Genomic DNA, 24,344 nt, shown 5'->3' with positions numbered 1-24,344 from the left:
TTATAGTCTGGCACGTGGGGTTTGTTTGGAGGGATGTTGTTACATCAGTTCAGTTGCCCTTTAAACACACTTATATGTAACAGTATGGGAGTGATTTCAGCATGATGCAATCTATGTGGTCAGGGTTGTTTTTGAGGGTCTTTTCTGCATAATTGTCATCCAGAATTGCCAGCAGGGAAGCTTTCAATTCAGTGTGAAAGGCCCATGTGATTGGCCTCTTGGTCATACTATTGACATGTTTATCCCTGTAGAGCAGGAGTAAACAATTTTGGAAAATGTCCCACACTACTGGATGTTTGTGTGGAAAGCACTGTGCCTTAAAAAAGTAAAAATAAAATCAATTATAAACAACCTGATAGCATGTCCAGACATACAATCTTGTTCTTGCTAATTCTTAAGATGCTTTATGAAGGAACATGCATTCTAGGCATTTATAATGTGTCAGTGATTTAGCATTATGTCTCAGTCTGATTAAAAGCCTGGAAATTAATTGGTGGTACCCTTGGATTTAGTAATTCCTCTATATAAATAAAAAACCATGAACAGCACTACATCATTTGTAGAAGAATTATGGTTCCTCAACTATTGGAAAAGGAACGTACCTTCTTATATGAAACACAATTCCCCTTTAGTAAGAATGTTGCTTTTTTGATAGTTTTCAAGCGATGCCAAAATTGCGTATCTCCAATAAGTTGCATTCTGGCTTCCACTCTTTTAAACTTTTATATAAATGATTTGCTGCCATAATTAGGCAATGAAAAAACCCCTTCTCTGGTAATTAGGAAAAAAGAGATCTCAGTCTTGATGTATGCAGATGATTTAGTGCTCCTCTCTCTTTCCCAATTGGGCCTCAAAATCTATTTGAGGTATTCAGCACATACTGTAATCATGTCTATCTATAAATTACTCTCAAGGCCAATATTATGATTTGGAGCAAACATAGTCCTAGGTATAAATGGTGTTCAAATCAGCAAGCTAGAACAAACTTACTTGTTTAGATACCTGGTGTACTCTTTAGTAAAACCCTCTCTTGGAAGTGTCATATGTGTATACACTGCTGGAGTCCATAGCTGCCAAGTTTTCCCTTTTCTCGCGAGGAAGCCTATTCAGCATAAGGGAAAATCCCTTAAAAAAGGGATAACTTGGCAGCTATGCTGGAGTCTAAGAAGGTAACTGGGCGGAATGAGTGAGTTCTTAGGTATTAGGGATGTCTGAAGTGTACCAGTGATTAAGGGTCAACAGCACGCCAGGAGTGCTGGAGTTTCTTCCCAGAAGACTTACATTATACTATACAAAGCTGTATACAGTACAAGACTAATTATTTACTTATTTTTATATCCAGATTTTCTTCTTTCATGGAACCCATGGTGGCATTCATGTGGTTCTCAAGGCAGTCCCAGAGTAGACCCAGCCCTGCTTAGCTTCAGCAAGGCTGTGGTTTCCTGTGCTTTCTTCACACATACCCTGCAACCTATCATTTTTGTGAGCTGAAGCAGTATGATAAGAGCCATTGTTTTCCATAGCTTACAACACAATTCTTTTCTCATGCTAATCCTTTTTGGGCGAACAGGTTTTGTAGGTAATTGAAGCACTACAAAACCATGCAAACAAAGGCGAGAATGCAATGAAAGTGAGCAATTGTCAACAATGACTCTTATCATGTCACCTTGAGTCCTTCATCTCCTGCCATCTCGCAGAGAACAGGCTAGAAATTGACAAGGCAGTTGTAGGATGGGTTGAGGGGAGAGGAAAGAAGGAACTGGAGACACACAAAGCGAGGCTGAGCCTGAGAAGTGTGTTTTTGAGTGCAGCAGCAGCTGCAAACAAAAGAGCCGAGTGCAACTTGAGTCCCTTCAAAATGTAACTCAATTTATGTGAGATTCTTTAGGTAAGATAATTAAAGCAGGGGCGAGGAGGGGGAGGAAAAGTCGGTTGGATGTTGCGGCCATGAAGTCTGCATTCAGTCAGAACATAAGTAGAGATTTTCTCCTCACGAGGTGCTGGAGAATGAAGAAGATCGAAGCTTTCTAGGGAAAGAAAAAGAAGATCCTATATACTGAGCAGGGAGACAGAAACGATTGTGAAGAAAGCACCCGCCCTCCCTTTACTCTCCCTTAGCAAAGCAACGGGGGGTAAGCCAGGCGGGTGGAATGACGTCACGACGCACAAGCTCCGTCGGCGGCCCAGCTGCGCATAGGCGCGCCGACACACAGCCTGCCCGTCCGCTCGCCCGCCCTGGCTGGTGCTTCCCTGGGCGCGTGCGCTCGCCTTCGCTTGAGGCTTGCGCCTGACTGCGGGCGCGGGAGAGGCAAAGGCGGCCTCTCTCTCCTGCACGCGCAGCTGCTCTCCCCCCACTGACGCTTCCGTCGCCTCCACCACAGCTGCGGCATCACCAACCGCCACTACCTAGCCCCTCCCCTCGCGCGGGGCCGCGCCTCGTGCCGGACAATAGCGGCGCTGCCGCAGCCGAGTTGTGTCTCATCCTAATCAGCCCGCCGTCGCAGCTCTCGCAGCGACCCGGGCCCGCTCGCCGGCACCCATGAGCGGCGGCACGCGGCCGTCCCGGCTGCGGAGCTGACCGGGGGACTCGAGACGGGACTTGCCGCCGCTGCCGTGGCTGCTGCTTCTTCTCGTCCTTTTCCTTCCTCCTCGGCGCTTGCTTCCCCCTCAGCCTTCCCTAGGGCTGCGTCGGCGATCGCGGAGCGGGGTGGGCCGGGGTGCGGGGAAAGCCCCCTCAGCGCCGCTTCTCTTTCGACTGACCCGTTCCCGGCGCGTGTTCCCTGGGGCAGGTGAGGGCGGCGGGCCTGGCCTCGCTTCGCTCCGGGAGCCTGGCCTGGCTTTTGTGGGCGCTCCAGAAGACGAGGCGGCGGCGGCGGCGGCGGCGCCTCCGTTTCAATGGAAGTATGTTACCAGCTGCCGGTGCTGCCTCTGGACAGGCCGGTCCCGCAGCATGTCCTCAGCCGCAGAGGAGCCATCAGCTTCAGCTCCAGCTCCGCTCTCTTCGGCTGTCCCAACCCCAGGCAGCTCTCTCAGGTGAGGCGGCCCCGAACCCCCCCCCTCGCGCTTCTCCCTCCCCTGCAGAAATGGGGTGGTGGAGGAGTCCGTGGAATTGGGGAGTTTGCAAAACGCACGAGATCAGCAGCAAATATGCCGAAGAGGCGCTTGCCTCTGCGGAATACGCTCTTTGCTCTCTGTCAAGTTTTGTCATTTGTAGTGCTGGGTAGAAATGCACTCCAAAGTACATAGGGATGGATGCCTTTGAGGTGCTTCACTGTACAGTACATTTATACAGTACAGTATTGTCCTGCTTTTGTTGACACGTTTCGCCAAGGAAAGCTACGGTAGCTTCTGCTTTTATGGTTGTCTTCTACTAAATGTTCCTCGGCTAAATAATACTGCTGAGAATCTGGAGGGGGAGCTACCAGCTGGCTATTGCCAATACACTTGTGTTTTTATTTTGTAAGACAGCTGTAGTGACATCTTTTAAAGACTTTTTTTTACCCTTCATGTCAGAGTAGTTATAAAAAATTACACAGGGTGTGATTCAGTCAAGGTTTTAGATGGAGAATTAGTTGTTTACATTTGACTGGATTGCGGCCAGTCTCTTAAATGTTTTGTGAAATATTGGATTCCTTCCCTAGCACCATATGGACTAATGTACAGTATAATGTTCTTCCCTTATCAACCACTGAAAGCTTTTAGATAGAACTCTCCTAGATTTGCAGTGGTTTCTAAAAAAACATGTTGTCTATGTAGTTCACATTGAAGTATCCCATTGTGATTAACACATTTAACCATAATAAATGTAGGTAGGCGGTGGAGTGTGGAAAAATAGATTTTGTTGCCATTTTTGGCTCTCTTCTCTTCATATGTTTTCAGGAATCATTTGCCAATCTGTTGTTGCCCCGATGCAGTCTGCTGAGATTTCCCTGCAAATGATAACAAATCTCTGAACTTTAAAGCATCTGCCCAGAATAAGATATAATGTGCTTGTTTTATTGTCTGATTTGTGGGTATTCTCAAATAGCATAACCCTTGTGTAAGTTTGTACGCCGGCTCCCTCGGCTAATAATGCGAGATGAGCGCCGCAACCCCAGAGTCGGTCACGACTGGACCTAATGGTCAGGGGTACCTTTACCTTTACCTTTGTAAGTTGACTCAGAAGTAATCTGATTTTATTTCTTTATTTGTAAAACTATATACTGCAATAGAATATTGTACAACAGCTACAAAGGCCTGTGGGTACAAACAGTAAGTGGGGCTTACTTCAAAGAGGTGTGTATACGATTGAGGTCTAAATTGAGTATTTTCTAAACTTATTTAGGCTTCAGTTTTATACCCACTACCCTGGAAATAGGCCCCATTGAACTCATGCTGAGGTGATATGTATAAGATTGAACTGTTGGGTATCTAATACTAAGAGAAGAGTAAATCCAAGGTTTTGCCTCTTCCTCTGGTGCATAATAATAGCACGTCAGAGTTTGTTATAGAATATGTTTGTTAGGGAATATTCATTTTGATAGAACATACATAGTTGGCCCAATGTTTAAAGTGCTAGCAGATAGGGCTACTTTTATGAACATTGCCTTAAGAGTGGAATGAAAAGTATGTAAAATATAGTTATTTAGAAGAAGTACAGATTTTGTTTGGTGGAGATTCTCTTATTGGGAACTACATACAGGTAGGTAGCCGTGTTGGTCTGCTGTAGTCGAAACAAAATTAAAAAATTCCTTCTAGTAGCACCTTAGAGACCAACTAAGTTTGTTATTGGTATGAGTTTTCATGGATCTGAAGAAGTATGCATGCACACGAAAACTCATACCAATGACAAACTTAGTTGGTCTCTAAGGTGCTACTGGAGGGATTTTTTTTTATTTTGTGTGAACTACCAGTACATGTTATGCATTAACTGTCCTGAGGTCTTTGTAAAGAAAATTAACTTTAAGGTTTAACGTTGAAACTGCGTGGGAAGAGGGTGGTTACTTCTTTTCCTCTCTGTCATTTTTCTTTGCTAATCCCCCCCCCACAACAGGATGCAGGTAGTCATGCAAATAGTGTGGTGTTGGTGCTTCAGTGACAACATTAAAATGTCCTGTTCTAGCTCTAGTCTAAAATAATTCATACACTGTGTTTTGCTCCTAAAAAGGGTTCATGTAAGAATTCAGGAAAAATTAAATCAAAAATCTGCAGTTCCTGCCCCAGGAAGTGATATGCTCATGGATCTCCTTGTCTGGATTGTGGGGTGTGTGTGTGTTGGCACTAGTACATGAGCCCTAAGTGCTTTTACGCTTTGAACATGTTTGCATGTACAGGCATATCTTAGAGATACTGCAGGTACAGTTCCTGACCACTGCAATAAAGCAAACATTGCAATAAAGGAGATCACTATTATTTTGCGTTTCTCCCTGTGTATAAAAGTTATTTTAAGCTAAGGTTACCAGATTTTTTTCAAACAATCTGGGGACACTTTTAAAAAAAATGTTATTTAATTTTTTTTTTAAAAAGAAGTAATATCTTCTCTTCTGTGGTCGCCTCTGTTGTGCGGCCTTCATCTGGGCTCTGGCCTGCTCTCTTGCAGCGCTATCCGCTGTGGAGTAGGCTCGGGTCGGGTTGGGCCTGGGCTCGGGCACATGTCTTTGCCCTCCCGGTGCTCTCCTACCTCTCCTCCTCAGTGGCGGCGGTAACTCAGCAAGGTCGGGGCTCCCCTCTTTTTTCTCCTTCCTCTTTCTCTCTCTCTCTTCCTTTGCCTTCTCCTCTCCTTCTTATCCCTGCATCGGCTGCAGGGTTTCCCTGGCCCCGGAGCGCCGCTGGGCAGTCGATTTGGGTTGTGGGGTGGGTCATCAGTTTCCCCAGTTGACGTGCCAGACATCCCTGGTACCCCCGCGGCAGTCTCAGCAGCCCGGAGCCAGCCTAGTAATGCAGTTGGCTCTGGGTGGCTTCAGGAGCTGCTCGCTGCCATCGCGCCCACCATTTTGCCTCGCCGGAAATCCCCATATGATGTGTCTTGTGCCATTGAACAAATCACGCAACATTCATTCCGTACTAATAAATATACAACATTTAAAATATAAATCCGGGGACATTAAATGAAATCTGGGACATTCCAGGGACGGATTTTGTCCAGGGACAGATTTGTAAATCTGGGGACTTTCCCCGGGAAACGGGGACATCTGGTACCATATTTTAAGCTATACTGTAGTCTGTTAAGCCAGGCCCTCCTGGCTTCAGGGGTGGGAAGGGAAAACTTGGTTCTAGCCCTAGCCAGCTTTGCTCCTGTGGTAGAGCTGTAAGGTGTGTGTGTGTGTGGGAGACGGGCTAGCCAGGTTTTTTGCCCTGAGTGAAACCTCTGGAGGGGGCACCATTTAAACTCCCAGCCTGTGTGTGTGTGTGTATGCAAATGCATGTGGGGTGTGTGTGCCAAACTGGATCTTTGATCCAGGTGAAATGAAGCCTAGTTGTGCTCCTGCCCGTGGCCAGAAGAGGGGCAGTGGTGGCAGGGTGTGTGCGTGTGTGTGCGTGTGCTTTCTTCCCTTGAGAACGGCCAGGCTGCCTGCAGCTGCACCCACATCCTAGCACAGAGCAATATCTGAGAAGCACAATAAAATGAGGTATGCCTGTATACACATTTTTCTGAAGGTTAGTGAAACTTACTTTGAAGTTTAGGCCTGAGGATCATAGCATTTCTTGACTGATGGCTTTAGCTGAAGCTGCTACCCCTATTAGCTTTTAATATATATATGTCTGTTTAGCTTTGGGGTATTTAACACAAGCAAGTTGGCTGACATCAGCTAACTTTGTTACATGTTAGTCAATTTTCTGTGTAAAAGGTAAAGGTAAAGTGACCCCTGACCATTAGGTCCAGTCGTGACCGACTCTGGGGTTGTGGCGCTCATCTCGCGTTATTGGGCGAGGGAGCCGGCGTACAGCTTCCAGGTCATGACAAAGCTGCTTCTGGTGAACTAGAGCAGCACACGGAAACGCCGTTTACCTTCCCGCTGTAGCGGTACCTATTTATCTACTTGCATTTTGACGTGCTTTCGAACTGCTAGGTTGGCAGGAGCTGGGACCGAGCAACGGGAGCTCACCCCGTCGCAGGGATTCAAATCGCCGACTTTCTGATCGGCAAGCCCTAGGCTCAGTGGTTTAACCCACAGCGCCACCCGCGTCCTGACCAATTTTCTGTGTACTAAACGTTATTTCTGCCTTGGTCCAGGTATCTATTACATAAGAGCAAAGGTTCTTCAAATGTCTTTTGTTTAACAGTTTTAACTATTGTAGTGTGAATCAAATGCCTGGTTATTACCAGTGAAAACCTTAACCTGAAATGCTGAGTTGGAATTCCCCTGAATAACTTCACTGAAGGAGTAGGGTGAGATCTTTTCTTTTACAGGTCAGGCAAACCTCTTTACCACATAATTTTTATTGTCATGAAGTCCCCTTCTCAGTTTAAACTTTAAAGACTGTAGGGTTTGTCATTTGCATCACAAGAAGTGTTCTCCATAAGCAGCCAGTTTGAGAGCCTGGGATAGAGATAAGTATTGCATTCAGAATCTTTTTCCATTTATGCTACCCAAAACAAAAGAACGTACTAATTGATTCTGATGAACCTTTTGTAACTTGTTACAGGTAGGTAGCCGTGTTGGTCTGAGTCGAAGCAAAATAAAAAAAATCCTTCAGTAGCACCTTAAAGACCAACTAAGTTTTTATTTTGGCATGAGCTTTCGTGTGCATGCACACTTCTTCAGATAAGTGTGTATCTGAAGAAGTGTGCATGCACACGAAAGCTCATACCAAAATAAAAACTTAGTTGGTCTTTAAGGTGCTACTGAAGGGATTTTTTTCTTTTGTAACTTGTTTTACAATTGACAAATCAGTTTTAGTAACCAATCAGGTTTAAACAACATGCAATATTCAGGAGGGTTCATAAATCGTTCTAGTATTGTGTTTATTGTACATATGCTGGTCTTGGATGGTGTAGCAGGGCAAGGCCTTGTCTTTAAAAGAAAGCATACTTTTAGACACATTTTGCTAGTGTGGTTAAAATCTTCTTCAAGAGCACTTTCAGCCCCCTCACAGCTGTATCAAAACAGAAGTGAAATACCGTATTTTTCCATGTATAACACACCCCGTGTATAAGACACCCCCTATTTTTTGGGACTCAAAATTAAGAAAATGGGGGGAGATTGCCCCTTTGTATAGGACTACCCCCCTTTAACACTTTTTTAAAGTAAAAAACAACAACCCTAGTCTTGGAAAAGTATGGTAATATTAGCAAACAAAAAAGGCAGAGCTTTCCCCTACAGTCACTCTGTTTTTAAAGTCAGAGTTCCTTTGATAGGCAATATACAAACACAGGGTAGATGGATTTCTTTGAACTCAAGCAGGCAATGAGATTGGATCAGTTGAAATAACTGATAATATCTTGGTTCCTTGACTGTACTGTTGTGTTCTTTTGTCAGCTAACCTGCACGTCTTAACTGTTTATGTTTCATGGGGGTAATGTCATCTTTGGGTTCCTTTCCTTCTGTGTTTCAGAAGTAACCTGTGCTTTCACATGTTCCTTGGTAATGGATAAAAGTAGCTTTTTCTTGAATGATAAATTGTGGCAGGTTTGGTAGTGGTGCTTTGTTAAAGGCAACAATAAGGAGACAGTGGGTTAATTAGTGTGTTTAAGTTAGCAGTGGATTAGTGTTGAAATATTTTGTATATTCTTAATGTTGAGGAGCATTCTAAGGTCAGATAGTAGAGAAAATAAGCAGACCTAACCTTCATCCTTGTTTGATCTGATTTCATAGTCTGATTTTGTGTTAGTGAAACATTAGACCACCTAGTTTTAGAAGGAGTGCAAGCTTTTAAATTGCATGTTCTTAATCAAGCTCAGGGTATTTAGAGAGGGAATGAATCTTGTATGTGGAAGCTGATAAGTGATTAGGTTTTCTAAATTCTTGATTAGAATGTAGAATGAAGTTGATGAGAGTAGGCTGTATCAAATGATGTTTGTCTTGTGCAGTAGTAGTATTTTTCTGAAACTTTTAGTAGCTACCCCATAGACTTGCACACTGGTTGTTCTCCCATGAACATTTCATCTTCCATCCTGGCCCAGGAAAGGTGGATGTGGTTTGCCCAAAAGAGCTAGGCAGGCCTAATTATACCCATGTGCCAGAGGTTCCCCACAATTGAGCTAAAGCTAATTATGGTTAACATTAGGGTAAATGTAACCTTATATCATGGTTAATATAGGGAATGTAGGATGGAATTTGTGTGGAAACGAGGAAGATGGGAGAGAAGTTTGTGTGGCTCTACATTTCTGATCTTCAAAGAATGAAAGCTGAAGAAAGGTTGGTCTCAGCTGTAGCTCCTCATTTGCTTCAAACATGCAACCTGTGTCCACAACACTTTTGAAAACTGCTCCCAAAATAATTTGCTCTATACAAGTACAGTAGTACCTCTGGTTAGGTAACCCTCTGGTTATGTAAACTTCAGGATGCGAAAGTGGCAAACCCGGAAGTATTTGATTGGGTTTTGCCGCGTGTGCATGCTCAGAAGCTGTCCTCAGGTTGCGGAAACCTTGGGATCTGACCAGACCTCTGGAGCAGATCCTGTCCGCAACTGGAGATATCACGGTAATGAGGCATTCCCAATGTCACTAAATTTTTGATACAGTCTTTGCAAATAATAAATGGAATTCTGATACTGAGTTGCTAGTGAATTGCAACTAATTGACTAGAATAGTCTGTACTTCCTGGGTTGCACAATTTTACTGCTGCCCTGTGCACAATACTTAACTTGTACACACAGTCCTTTGGTAGTTATTACTGATTAGTTTCCAAAACCATCAACACTTCTATCAGTGCAGATGAGCTAGGTTTAATTTGGACATGTCATGAACTTGCTATTTCTGAACATAGCTGCTGACAGCATGGAAGGTGTCCTGTGAACTGTAAGCGCACTGTAAATGTTTTGGTTTATTTTACAAAATTTATATATTGCTTGATCATAGTAAAATCTCTAAGCAGTTTGCAAGAAATTTTGAAATTATCATTTTTTTATTCTCAGCAGTGAAAAAGATTAAAATGTGTCAAGAATTATGTGTCTGGATAGGCTTGCCTAAATAAAAACGTTTTAAGCGAACGGGGAAGACTCCTGCCTGATGCCAATAAGCAGGGAGTTCCAAAGTGTAGGTGCTGCCACACTAAAATAACTGTTTCTCACAACCGTGAAGTATTACATGGCCCTTGTAACAGTGTCGGCTCTGCAGATCAAAGAGGTTGAGTGGGTACTTATGAATAAGGCAATTGTGCAGATAATTGGCCCTAAATTGTTGTTAACACCTTGAACTTGGCATTGTAACAGATTGGCAAACAGTGCAGATCCCTGAGTAGAGGTGCTATATGCTGACAGGGTCATACTTACTGTGCCAGCACTATTGCAGCAGTGTTCTGCACTAACTAGAGTTTCCATGTCAAGTGCAAGAGATGATCTACACAGAGTGCATTGTATTAATGCAGTCTTGAGTCCCCAGTGCCTGAACTGCTGTGGTAAAGCTCTCCTAGCTCAGGGATGTTTGAAGTTGTTGTACCTTGTAACAACTTGTAAATGGCACTTCTAGCCATGGAGGCTACCTGGGCCTCCAGAAATGGGTAATATTATTGAAAATTATATTATTATTTCATAATATTTGTTGTTGTTTACTCATGTCCAACTCTTCGTGACCCCATGGACCATAGCATGCCAGGCACTCCTGCCTTCCACTGCCTCCCGCAGTTTGGTCAGACTCATGTTGGTAGCTTCGAGAACACTGTCCAACCATCTCATCTTCTGTTGTCCCCTTCGCCTTGTGCCCTCCATCTTTCCCAATATCAGGGTCTTTTCCAGGGAGTCTTCTCTTCTTATGAGGTGGCCAAGGTATTGGAACCTCAGCTTCAGGATCTGTGCTTCCATTGAGCACTCAGGGCTGATTTCCTTAAGAATGGATAGGTTTGATTTACTTGCAGTCCATGGGACTCTCAAGAGTCTCCTCTAGCACCATAATTAATAATATTTAGCATGCTTTAAAAATATTGTTGATAGTTTGAAAAAACAGTTTGACTCCACATTTAGGTGATCAGCTCAGTTTGTATTATGGCAATATAACAGCATTGATAAACAATGGGTACAAAATTATTAACTTGAAGTAGTCCTTATTGGCTTCCTTGATAATCTATAAATGGTTATTTATATTTTTACACATTTCTTCTGAGAAAGTATTTCAGTTCTTAGCATAAACATTTAGCTGCTTGAATAACTAGGAACCCATAATTTTTTCAGACATGTTACAAAGAGAGGTTACTTTCTCTATCTCTCCCATACCGTGCAGCAAGAGTAAAACTTGGAGCAATCAATAGGAAGATCATATGTCTCTTGTTGATCCAAACCAATCACATGCCTGTAAGCTTTCCATCAATATCCTCTGATATTCTTAGTAGAACCAGCACCCCCTCCTTTGCCATTACTGTAATTATCCAGTATCAGTTATCTCCTTAAGAGTCCCTCACAAAGTTCTGTAGATGCAGACCTCAGTAGGCAGTTGTACCTCATGTAGATATTGCCTGTGAAAGCCATTTTCATTTTAGGGGATATGTAATTTTTTGAGGTAGTGACATAGTGTATTCATTAGAACACTAGACTTCTGGGAAATATTATAACAATTACAGAGCATTATTTTTCTCATTAGAGATAACTTCTTAATGAACCAGTACTGTACTTTGATAGGATTGGAATTTGTGCCTTCTTTCCCAAATGATTCAAAACATGAATTTTTAAAGCAGATTTTTTAGTTGGCTTTTACAGGCATCTCTTACATTTGTTTAAAAGGAAACTTAGCGGATATTTCCTGTTAATGTATAAAAACAGCAGGTAGCTTTTAAAATTATATGGCATTAGAATAGTATTAAAATGTGATATTCTAATCTAACCTAAAATTCTTTTAATATTAATATAAAAATATTACACTATAAATAACAGCTTGAATCCAAAGATCCTGCTGAGCATGGATCATACAGATTTTGTCTTTGTGTGCTTGTGTTGCTAATCTCCTCCCTCCAGCCTCTGCTCTTGAAGTTCTTCGATCTACAGGAGCTTGTTGTGTGGGTGGGGTGCAGACAGGAAAATTTGGTGACTTCCCATTGTGAATAGATGTACCACTTCAGTAGTTAGATTCTACTTGTTTTCTGAAGTATTGGGATATTGTGCTGAAATATGTATAATAATAATAATAATAATAATAAATTATTATTATTTATTTATTTCTACCCCACCCATTTGGCTGGGTTTCTTAGCCACTCTGGGCGGCTTTCAACAGAACATTAAAAACAGAATAAAACTTCAAACATTAAAAGCTTCCCTAAACAGGGCTGCCTTCAGATGTCTTTTAAAAGTCGGATAGTTGTTTATTTCCTTCACATCCCTTGACATCTGATGGGAGGGCATTCTACAGGGCAGGCGCCACTACTGAAAAGGCCCTCTGCCTGGTTCCCTGTAACTTCACTTCTTGCAGAGAGGAAACCGCCAGAAGGCCCTCGGTGCTGGACCTCAGTGTCTGGACTGAATGATGGGGAGACACTCCTTCAGGTATACTGGGCCGAGGCAGTTTAATAAAAACAGTGGAAGCTGGAACATTTGTGCTTTCATTTTGCACTAGTGCAGATAGCACTCTGTTTGAAGCAATTTAGTTTAAACTAATTAAAAACTAGATATAAGTTGCTTGTAATCAAAGCTGGGTCTTCAAAAAAAAAAAAAAGCCCAGTATTGCAAATACTTATGTCTGTATTTTCTAAGCTAGAGTTGAGTAATCTGTGGGCCTATTATTACTATACCCTACTTTTCACATAACCTGGGTCTCAAAGTGGCCTAATTGTCTAGTTGTTGGACTAGAACTGCCATTCCTGACTCTTGGTCATGCTTTGGTTATATTAAGTAGGTATGAATCTTATACTGTATTAATATTTGTACATATTACTTTCACGGTTGCATGGTTTTAGTTTTTATTGTGAAAAATGTAGTGATTCGTATTTGTTCCCTGTCATTTGTCATTCAACAAATTTCATAGTTTTATAGAGAAATCCCTGCTAGGATACTACTATGATATCTGATATTTAGGAAAAGAGAGTTAGGGTTTATGTGTCCCTAAGTATGATGAAGTAGTATGTTAACAGAAACTAAGTCATAGTTCATATTCTGAATAGTTTGTGTGTGTGTAAGTGTAAGTATGTATCTATATGCTATTTATATTGGGGGTGGTAGAGAGAGAATATAATTATTATGCTTGCGATGATTTGCAAAAGGAAAAAGTTGTGACAAAATTTGAAGTGCCATGATTTCCAAGGTAACATTTGGTAGGTAATAAGTTGGCATGTTTCATTTATATAGGTAACTCCCCATTTACACACATTCAATATGTGTGCGACCACACATACACACATTGCGCCGAACTTGGAAGTGACCCAAAAATGTCACAAAAAGGGGCGTGGCAGGACTGAACGGGGTGTTTGCTGGCTTTTTCAATGGTGTTTCAAATATATGCAGTTTCACTGATGTGTACAGTACCTTGGAACATAACCCCACATAAAGTGGAGTTGCCTGTATATCCAATAATTAATGGGTGATCATACTCAAATGGACATCCATTAAAAACAGTGGACTTAATTTAGTCCCACTTGGGCTTTCTGAATCTGCACAGAGCTACTTTAGGAACTTTCTAGAGCAAGGCAAGTATTTTGGTGAGAAGCCTGCCGTCTTGAGTGCATGATCAAGGGGTGTGACTTGCTTGGACTGCCATAGCCATGTGGATCCTGGTGCATTTTCACTTGCTCAGTTCTCCTTAGAGCATGAGCTAGGCCTCTCCCCTTCTTTCTCTTCTGTTTACTTTTCTTTCTAGTATTTACTTTTTTATTTCTTGTTTTAGTTGTTTCCTTCAGTTTCTCTGTGCTGTTGCCACCCTCATGACTAAGCCTATTGCTCAGAGGACATCATTTTGGAAGTGTTTGGGCTTGCAGCAGCAAGTACCCCACCACACTGATGAGTGCTGCCTGTATCCCCTGTTTGATTGACATGTGCATACCTTCCTTAATAATTAGTAGTAGTTTCCTCAGGGTTTTTCATCAACTTGGGGTCAAAATTCCCCATAGGAATTTTTTGGCTCGTTTTTGGATAGCAAGACCTGTGTGTATTACTTTTTCCGTGTTTGAGAAGTCTCTCTTTTGATAATATTAGTCATTATACCAATCCCCATCTTATCATTCTCCTGTTTGCTTGCCTTAGCAACCAACATACCTCACACTAAGCGAAAGGAGTAAAGAGGACTTGGAACCAAACAGACATGGAAACAAAATTTTCAAGAATTAATGTAGACATACAGAAGTGAGCAAAGACAGTAGTGCTGCTGTCTAGAACAGGGATAGCTAACCTAAAAAAAGGTAAAGGTAAAGGGACCCCTGACCATTAGGTCCAGTCGTGACCGACTCTGGGGTTGCGCGCTCATCTCGCATTATTGGCTGAGGGAGCCGGCATATAGCTTCCCGGTCATGTGGCCAGCATGACAAAGCCGCTTCTGGCAAACCAGAGCAGCACATGGAAACGCCGTTTACCTTCCCGCTGTAGCGGTTCCTATTTATCTACTTGCATTTTGACATGCTTTTGAACTGCTAGGTTGGCAGGAGCTGGGACCAAGCAACGGGAGCTCACCCCGTCACAGGGATTCGAACCGCCGACCTTCTGATCAGCAAGCCCTAGGCTCAGTGGTTTAACTAAATGTTGTTGGATTCCATGTTCCATCAGTTTCAACCAGCAAGGCCAATAGTTGGAAATGGTTGGAGTTGTACTTCAGCAACATCTAGAGGGCACTAGGTTGGCTTCTTCAAATCTAGAAACACAACTATGCCACAGTTTAAGTTTTGGGAAGTTGGGACACAAATCTTGGCGAATGTGGCCAGCATCTTACTAATATAGTCAAAGAGATGGACTGAAGCCAAATTGTGGGGTGTGGTGGGGAAATACGGAAAACAGTTAAAGAGATGTAGCTGTAGCCATAGACATAGACAAAGACATGTATACAGTAATGGTCCCAAGGAATGGGGAGAAGGAAGTAGGAGCCAAGGGAAAGAGAGAGGATAGAAAGCAGTCGGCTTAGAAAAATGCCAGATTACTAGTATATTTTAAAGATGCTTGTTTGTGATTGGTTCTTAGTTAAGAATGGGTCTTTCCTATCACATGGAGTTTGATTCCATATTTGTGGCATCATTGCTGGAAAGCTCTGGTACATATGCCTACTTCAGCACTGCAATGGGAATTTAGACACAGGTGTTCAGGTATAGGCAGATTCAAATCCAGGAGGTCCTTTAGGTAACCTGCTTTAGGTAAGGGCTTTAATGGTAATCACAAGCACTTTAAATTGGCACAGTTTAGTGGCATATTACAGTGATAAGTGGGTTGCGTATAGAACAGGTTAACAGTGCTCTACTAATTAACAACCTCTTTATACAGTTGTTCACAGTGTTTCATCTCTGTTAGTCATGAGCCCATCCTGTATATGCTGGATGGACTTCGCTATTGCTGGCTTGGGAGGAAGAAAGCTTCCTATACACATTTGGAGGTCACTCTTCCATAGCTACCAGTAGCAGACTTGAATGTACATAGCACTCTGGTTTTTAAAGAAAGGCTTTAAAGTAAACCTTTAATTAAAATCTAGACTCAAGCTTTAGTTCTGTCATGCCAGCATTCTTTTTATATAAGCTCACTGGAAAAAAAATGACTAAAAGGAATACATTCTTTATATGTGGAAAATGGTTACCAAGAGAACAGGTGAGAATGGATGATGATTGTCATTCAGCTAATTCTATGCATGTAAAATGCATATTAATGTCTTGCATTCACTACATGAATAACTGTAGTAGGATTACATTCCTAGTGTTTGAAGGTCTATTTGGGTGCTGTAGACTTTAATTTTCTCCAATCATTAACTGTAGTTAAGAGATTATTATTACTTATATTCTACTTTCCCATGCAAAATAGTTCAAAGCAGTTCAGAAGGACAGGGATTGTAAAGATTGGGCTTCAGCACTGTGTGAACTTGCACAATTGAACACTGACCTCTCCCTCTTGCTGTAGCCATGATTAACAGCTACATCAGTGCTGACATTAACTGTAATTGACTAACAAGTGTATGGGTAACCATGTTAATTTCCTATAGATGGGAGGTACGTTGGGAGAAGTATGCTTCAAGTATCTAGCACGGATAACTGACTAGCTCTGGTAAAAAGCACTCCTAGTTAGCACTGCCACTGGAACCTCTGCAAACAGTGCCAGTCAAAAGTAACCCTATACAGTGGTACCTCAGGTTACAGACACCTCGGGTTACAGACACTTCAGGTTACAAACTCCGCTAACCCGGACGTAGTACCTCGGATTGAGAAATTTGCCCCAGGATGAGAACAGAAATCGCGCGGCAGCAGCAGGAGGCCCCATTAGCGAAAGCGTGCCTCAGGTTAAGAATGGTTTCAGGTTAAGAACGGGCCTCCAGAACGAATTAAGTTTGTAACCGAGGTACCACTGTACTACAGTGGTTCCCAGTTAGCTAAGTACTGCAGACCCCCTGTTTTTAAAAAGCCAAGCCATGGACCCCCTACTTTTGAAAATTTTGCTATCTCTTTGGTAGTTTTCTTTAGGTGAATGGTGCAACGGACCTCCTGGGGTCCGCGGATTACCAATCTGGAACTACTGCCATACTGCAAACTTGATCAAAGAGAGTTGACTCTGTCCAAAGCAGGGTAAACCTCAATTTCTTATAATACCAGTATAGTCCTACCTTGTTACTTGAACGGAATCCATTCTGGAAGTCCGTTTAACTTCTGAAAAGTTTGAAAACCAAGGCGTGGCTTCTGATTGGCTGCAGGAGCTTCCTGCATTCGGTTGGAAGCTGCATAAGGCACATCAGACTTTCAGGTTCCAAATAATGTTCGCAAACTGGAACACACACTTCCGGCGTTCTGGAGTCAAAACGTTCAAGTCGCAAGTCGTTTGAGAACCAAGGTACAACTGTAGTTATATAGATAGTAATGAAAGCATCAAACAGCACTTCAGATAGGTTTGTTTGGGATCCTGGTAGTGTGCTGCTAATCACTGAAACCATATATTTATTAAAGTGACTATAACTAATTTTAAATTCTTATAGCAAAATACTTGGTCTTCCATCTTCATCAGTTGCTCTGATAAAGCAAATAGTGAGTGAGATATACATACAGTAAATATCTCACTATCACAATCTCACATCTTTAGAGCATAACAACTATGTGGTTGCATTCTAGAAACATATCAGTGGTTAAAAACATAAGAATCCAGAAGCATAAGTAAGCACTAAGTCTCAAGAACCAGCAGTCTAAAAACATTCTTAAAGAAAGGCAGATTGGAGCAAATAAGCCTCTAACCATGGTTAAGGTGCGGGGGCTGGGGGTGGAGGTGGGAACGTGTAGTCCGGTGACCCACTCCTTTAAACATGATTAATGGAGCTAAGCCATCCAAAGCCTAATTTCAGAAATAATTATTTTTCTGTATTTTTTTGTTTCCAGAGACGTGGGGCAATATCCTATGACAGTTCTGATCAAACTGCATTGTACATTCGCATGCTAGGTAAGTGTGGTTGTTTGTTTCAACATCCAGATGTATGTATATACGTGTAGCTGTCTGCTGTTAATTAGATGGTGTACACTACTGCATTTAAAAACCTTTCTGGTTTTTATTCCTCCCTCTTCAGCTTTTCACAACCTGTGTTGCTGTTGCTTGCTGTTTGGCTCTAAGTATTTCAATATTGTTTAGCACAAATTTCACACACCCAGGCACTGAACAAATGCATAAGGTAAAGGTTATCACAAAATAGGAGATCACAAGCTCCCCAGCAATGCAGATTTGACAGAGAAGAGATGGAGGCATTGGGGTGGGTGCAAATATTAGAGAAAATATTATATTTCAACATTATTCATATTGCACATTTTATGTATTAAGGCTGATATATTTGAGTAGTAACAACCTTTGCTTGCTTTAAAGGTTAGCTCTTGTAGCTGTGTTTCTTACTTCAAATGCACAAGGAGACTAGCAGAAACTTGGTACATAGGAGATTAAGAATTTGTTTTCTTAAAGTTGAACTTGAGTGACTAATATCCAAGCAAATATTTGTATAGGAAAGTTTCAGCTTAAACTGTAAACTGAATACTGTATTGTTATGTGATGGCAATCGTGAAATAGCACAATGGTGACTGATGGGAAATGGATGAGTGGGAGGAGTTTCAAATAAAATCATTTAAATTGCTTGCTATAAATATTAAGTAAATGTTGGAGAAAATTCCAGCATAATATGTAATCAGTGTTCTGTGCCCCTAAAAAAACAAACAAAAAAGCAAAAAAAATTGCTTAGGTTGTTGGCTTATTTATGTTTGGCAGGGACTTGTTAATAGGATTTTAGCTTTGAGATCATTGGATCATGAAGTTGCTGTTGCTGAACTGTTAAATTTCCTACCAGTAGTAGAAATTGATGGCTGTCAGTAAGTTGCACATTTGTTACCTGTACATTCTTGTAGCCTTTCTGAGCATCTCTCATTTTAATCATTCTCACAAGTAGAATAATATGTCCATTTGTGTCCATGCATTTATCTTTGTCACTCTTTGCTCTCTACAGTCCAGCCTTAGAGAATTAGCTGCTCTTTCCAGGACTCCATATAGGATACTTTCATCAGACAGAGCTAGTTTTCAGCTGCACTGCAGCCATTGGTGTTTCTGCTCATTCTCTTTTTAAAAGGAATGTCATTGTTGGTGCCTATCCTTCCATGGATCTCCTGGTGTTTACATTTGTGGAGTCAGCTTTTCCTTAGCATTCAATGTAAACCATTTAGTTTCTACTTGGATTGTTATATACCGTACTCTTTCACAGGGTTCTTTTGAGCTATTTGGATAAAATTCAGTAGCCTTATGTACTATTAATTAAATATGTACATGTAATATCAATGAGTATCAGATCATTAGCACTAATAGTCATTTACTATCTTTTAATTTTGCAGTTAAAGTTTATGGAGATAAGTCATTATATGATACAAGGGGAAATTATGGATTTTCTTAGGCAGAGACTAACATAAAATCCAGTTATTTTATTAATAGAATTACATATCATTAAATGATATTTTATTGGGTCTACACTATGAATTACACAAAAGTTTGAAGGGGCAGCAACATTGGTTTTGCTTGCTGATAACCCCCTTGTGTATTGCGATGTAAGCAAAGGGATCTTTACCCCACCAACTTCCTTCAGTGTGAGCTGAAGTGTGGTCCTTAAGTCAGAGTAGATTCACTGAAAGCAAGTCTTCTCTGAGTATGACTTGGTTGGATGTCCCTATTAAGAGTTCTCTCCCAGAACTTCTGTTTTGCGTCTGAGTTTAGATATAGTCAAATAGAGGTTTAAACACATATACAGAAGAGCTCTGCCAAAGCCTCTGTTGCTGCTCACAGTGGCAAAGAGGCTGTTTAAATAACCCCACAGGAGTAAGTTTTTGAGTGCTTAATAAGTGGGGGCCTTGGGATTTGGGGCTGGGCTGGGCTCATATAGCTTCAAAGCTTCAAGGGAATGAGTTTGTGGGTCACCAGTTGCCTACTCCTATTATAATTGACTTAGGTGTTCTATTTTGTGATGGTACTAATGTTTGAAAGTCATTAAAAAAACTTTTCCTTTCCATCCAGACTACATAGCCCATGAGGGGATTGTTAATTGTGTAGCAAAAGCAACTTTGCTTGTTCTACTTATCTCTAGTGACTGTGGAGGTATATTTGCACAGTAACCTATTTAATTTATATGTGTCAGGAGATAACATAGAAAGTTTTAAACTGTATTGTGGAATTGTTTCTACCCTGCCCTGGAGCTTATGATAAAGGGTGGGTAATAAATTGCAACTAAATAAATAGCGATAGTTTATATACTCCAGTTTAACTAAGGATTTGTTCAGTCAGAATTCTTTCTCTCAGTTATACTAACAGTGAAATCAGAAATGGGTCACAGGGCTTGCCTGACTCTTCCACTTCTGTGTTAACTGGGAGAGCCTGTATCATTTGGACTATGGAGTCTCTAATTAAGAGAAACAGAAGTTAATCTGAAACCAGTGTATAATAGAGAATCTGTTGGTCCAAAATGCCGATGAAATTTTGATAAATAACTTGGGGGCAACTGTAGATTTTTAAAAATGCAGACTAAAATAACACATGCAAATGCTATTCTATGAAATACTGTACTTAGATAACTCTTGTAAAAACATTGGCCTTCAAAGCAGGTAGAATGAGGAAAGAGCATTATGCAATGCATAACTGCTATAAATGCATAACTGCATAACTGTCTATAACCTTGGAGAATTATTGGGCAACAGGTGAGGTCCCTGCAGATTGGAGGTAGGCAAATTTGTCCCCATCTTTTTAAATATAATTTTTATTAACAATTTCTTAGTTTACAAAAATATGTGCATTGTCTCTTTGGGTGGCAGGGGGTGGGGTGGGGAGACCCAACCAGTGGTGAACTTGACATTGATACCAGGAAAGTTCATGGAACAGATAATGAAACAGTTGGTCTGTGAGCACTTAGAAAAGGATGTTGTGATTACCAAGACCCAGCATGGGTTTCTCAAAAACAAGTCATGTCATTTCTTGTTTTGATAGCATTACAAGCTGGGTGGATCAGGGGAATGCTGTGGACATAGTGTATCTTGATTTCAGTTAGGCATTTGACAAAGCTCCTCATGATATTCTAGTGGAGAAGCTGGTAAAATGTGGATTGGACAAGGTAACTGTTAGGTGGATTTGTAGCTGGTTGATAGACTGAAACCAAAGAGTGATCACTAACAGTTCCTTGTCATCCTGGGAAAAAAGGGACAACTGGGGTGCTATTCAACTGTGGAAGAAATTCCCATGAGAGGTGGTGGACTCTCCTTCCTTGGAGGTTTGATGGCCATGTGTCATGTATGATGTAGTTGAGATTCATGCTTTGCAGGGGGTTGGACTAGCTGACCCTCTGGGTCCCTTCCAACTCTAAAATTCTATGATAATATATTGTTATATTGATCAGTTATAGAAGATAAGTGCAAGTTAATGGTCTTCAATCTATCCATTTGAATGCTGACTCATTTTTAAAAAAAGCTAACATATCATAGAATGGCATTGTTAAATACTGATTTTATTCTGCATTTGTTGATCAGTCTCTTACACATTTATTGCACCATTGGATAATATATATAGATCCTTCTTTGGAGTCCAGTTTGCTTCCATTCTCTTTCAGTTTTTGATGCTGCTGTCCTTTTGTTTTTTGGATCTATAGTATAGCCATTATGATTAAATCTTATTTATCACTACATGTGCAAGTTGAGTGAGTATTGTCTGAAGAAGTCCTAAGTAAGCCCTTTTGTCTAAATTTTATTTAGTCAATCTGTTGTGGAATAAATGTAATTTGTGAATGCTATTAAAAGAAATACATACCTTACTTTATATCTAACAGTTGACAACTACTCAGTTGCAGTTTAATTATTTTTCACAGGACACAATCCCTGGTATAAGTAAACAAATGGACACATGCTACTTTAAGTGGTCTACTAACAGTTTTGCTGAGATCATTAGTTAGCTTATTAAATACCCTCTCTTCTGTTTGATAGCATGGTATTTTGCAGAATCTTGTACAACCTTTTAAAATGTAATAAAATTATTTAAAGAAGTAACCACTCTCCCAATTTATTCAATTGATATTCCAAGAGGAAAACTGTATACTGTAATAGACATCCTGAGTTGTCCTTTCCTTACTTGAGGTTGCATCTGTTACCAAGGAAAGTGCCCTTTCTCTCTCTACTGCTTGGTATTTCAGTTATTTCTGGTTTTTATAAAAAACATTTATTCTGTTCCTTCTGTGCTAGATATATAGGGTGATATCAAGTCCTAGTTATACTCAGTCTATTCATTGAATCAAATGAATTTAGGTTACTTAACAGGTTTCAGTGGATCTACTCTGAATATGATTTAGTTGACTATAATCCATTCCCTCCCCCTCAATTATCTGAGCTACTTAGGTACAACTTGTGCAAAATTATATCCTGGATAGGATATAAACAGGGCAAAAGTATATGCAAATCCTCCTAGCTCGCTGGTGTTCCAACAAGTACTACTATGCAGCTCAGTCGTCTGGCCTGGAACTGACTGTTGAAGCAGCTGGATTAGTCTGTCATAGGCCAATATTTCTTCACTTGGGTGGTGGCATTTGCTACTGTATTTCACAGGAGGCAAATTCCCTTCCAGTCATCAAGTACACTAACTCTCAAACTTTAGAGAGCTAACAATTAAAAAAGAAGGATAACACTTCTAAACTTAAAGAGTAACAGAAAGAAACACAGATGCCAACAGCAGCACTACTGCTGCCAATTCAGAAATATATGCAAATATATGCAAAACTTTTTAAAAGCAAGGTAAACTTTTTTTCTGGTAAACTTTGTATCTTGGGGCAGTGACTTTTAAAGGCCCCCACTTCCTACTCATAGATATCCTTAACTTCAGTGAGGGAACTCTCAGCAGGGCCTGCTCAGAATATCTTATCTTATCCAAGAACTGAGGTAAAAGACATGTAGCTTGTTTTAAAACAGGCATCCCCAAACTGCGGCCCTCCAGATGTTTTGGCCTACAACTCCCATGATCCCTAGCTAACAAGACCAGTGGTTGGGGAAGATGGGAATTGTAGTCCAAAACATCTGGAGGGCCGAAGTTTGGGGATGCCTGTTTTAAAACAATAAAAGGAAAAATTAGATGACCTGGCTATGTCTAGACATAAACATTGGTGGTGTAGTATATTTTACTGTAGCATATTTTACTGCTACTTAAAAATGCACCACGTAATTTGCTCTAATTACTGATACCAATTGCTGAGGGCGATGCTAACAGAGTGCGTGATTTGTCCTGGGACAGTGAGTCTTACTAGGCAGTAGTAGTACACTGATCAGCTTTAGCTAAGTAAATGGAAGTGGTCCTTGAACTTGAGAAAGCGTATCTTTTGTGAAGCACTGCTTTTTGAAGAGCTCAAACATAGGGAGAAAAAGAACATTCTGACTTTTGAAACCAAGCAGTGAAATAAGCAAATAATCAGTGGTAAAAGCAAAATATTTAAATCAATGACTGTGAAATTCAGACCTTTTAAAAATCCCAAGTAAGTTTTTGTAGGAACATCTTATTTGTAATTGAGTTCATTATCTGTTTGGGGTCAACTTAGATGCAACTCTGTGGTGCACAGTTAGTGCACAAACACTCTGGCATTCTTTCCTTATATCTGATACTAAAATGCTTGATCAGGGCTTCCCTGGTCCCGTTCTCATTTGAATTTCCAAAATTTTGGTAACAGGCTTAGATGCCATGGTTGAAATTATTAATATTAACACAACATTTAAAGCACTTTGTATGTTAAGATAATAAAAGTATAAGACTCCTGTCTACTGGCTCACAATCACAAGAGGCGCAAGGCAGAGGGGAAAAGGAAGGGGGAGCATTGGAACAGCTGTTGTTTCACTAGTTAGTAGAAGGGACCAAGTTGGTTACTCACTTTCCGTGATGATCTCCTTGGAATAGGGTTGGCCCATGACATTTTGTGTGAATGAAGATCTACACCAGGAACAAGCAGGGAATAAAGATGTACATTGGGAGTAAGGCAGGGAAATCAAATTAACATTACTTGACAGTTGAAGTGGGAATCAAAGGCTGTTGTAGGAGGACAGGGCTCCTCCTCTGAACCACACTGGATCCCAGGAGGGCAGTGCCTTTCATTTCCTCCCAAGTGTGTGAAGAGACCAGAATCACCTATTTGCCAAGAGTCCTCTGTATAGGCGGTATGGGGTGGGGGTGTGGCTTGTCAAGGACGCAGCAGATCTGGCCTCCAAGGAGTGTGTCGCAGCAGCAGCAAACAATGTATTTGTTGGAGGCCAGATCATCTGCCCCTTGTGGATCCTGCCACCTGAGGCAGTTGTCTCACCTTACCTTAAGGGTGGGCAGGGCTGACCGAGCCTTGGAAGACAGGATATACAGTCCATGGTCTGCTGGTTGGTGAAAGAGGTCAGAGTTACTCTTGTTACTTTGCTATATATCTATTACTGTGAAATTGTGACAACATTCTCCTGAGGATGTGTTTTTATAATTGGTGCTTGCAAAACTTGGGGTGCTTAAATTTGATGCAGTGTTATATAAAATGCTACATTTGAGGTTGCCTTTTGTCTTTGAACATGTCTTCTGTGTAAAGCAGAACAAAACTTCTAAGATAACAAAGT

The 24,344-nt window shown here is 41.1% G+C and overlaps 1 protein-coding gene across 2 annotated transcripts in view; it reads left to right on the top strand.

The window, feature by feature from the left end:
• Nucleotides 1–2,177: 2,177 nt before the first annotated feature.
• The window catches only part of PDE7A (phosphodiesterase 7A), a 56,860-nt gene continuing 34,693 nt past the window's right edge, over nt 2,178–24,344 (top strand). The window contains exons 1-2 of one of the 2 annotated variants that reach the window (XM_035125219.3): nt 2,178–3,033; nt 17,601–17,661. In XM_035125219.3, the coding sequence (XP_034981110.1) occupies nt 2,896–3,033; nt 17,601–17,661 (199 nt within the window). In that variant the 5' untranslated portion in view covers nt 2,178–2,895. The remainder of the gene's footprint in view (nt 3,034–17,600; nt 17,662–24,344) is intronic. The other variant, XM_035125220.3, reaches the window with a different exon arrangement.

The sequence above is a fragment of the Zootoca vivipara genome, chromosome 8 (genome assembly GCF_965207765.1).
Source record: "Zootoca vivipara chromosome 8, rZooViv2.hap1.1, whole genome shotgun sequence".
NCBI classification, from domain to species: Eukaryota; Metazoa; Chordata; class Lepidosauria; order Squamata; family Lacertidae; genus Zootoca; species Zootoca vivipara.
This window is presented reverse-complemented; position numbering and strand designations above follow the sequence as displayed.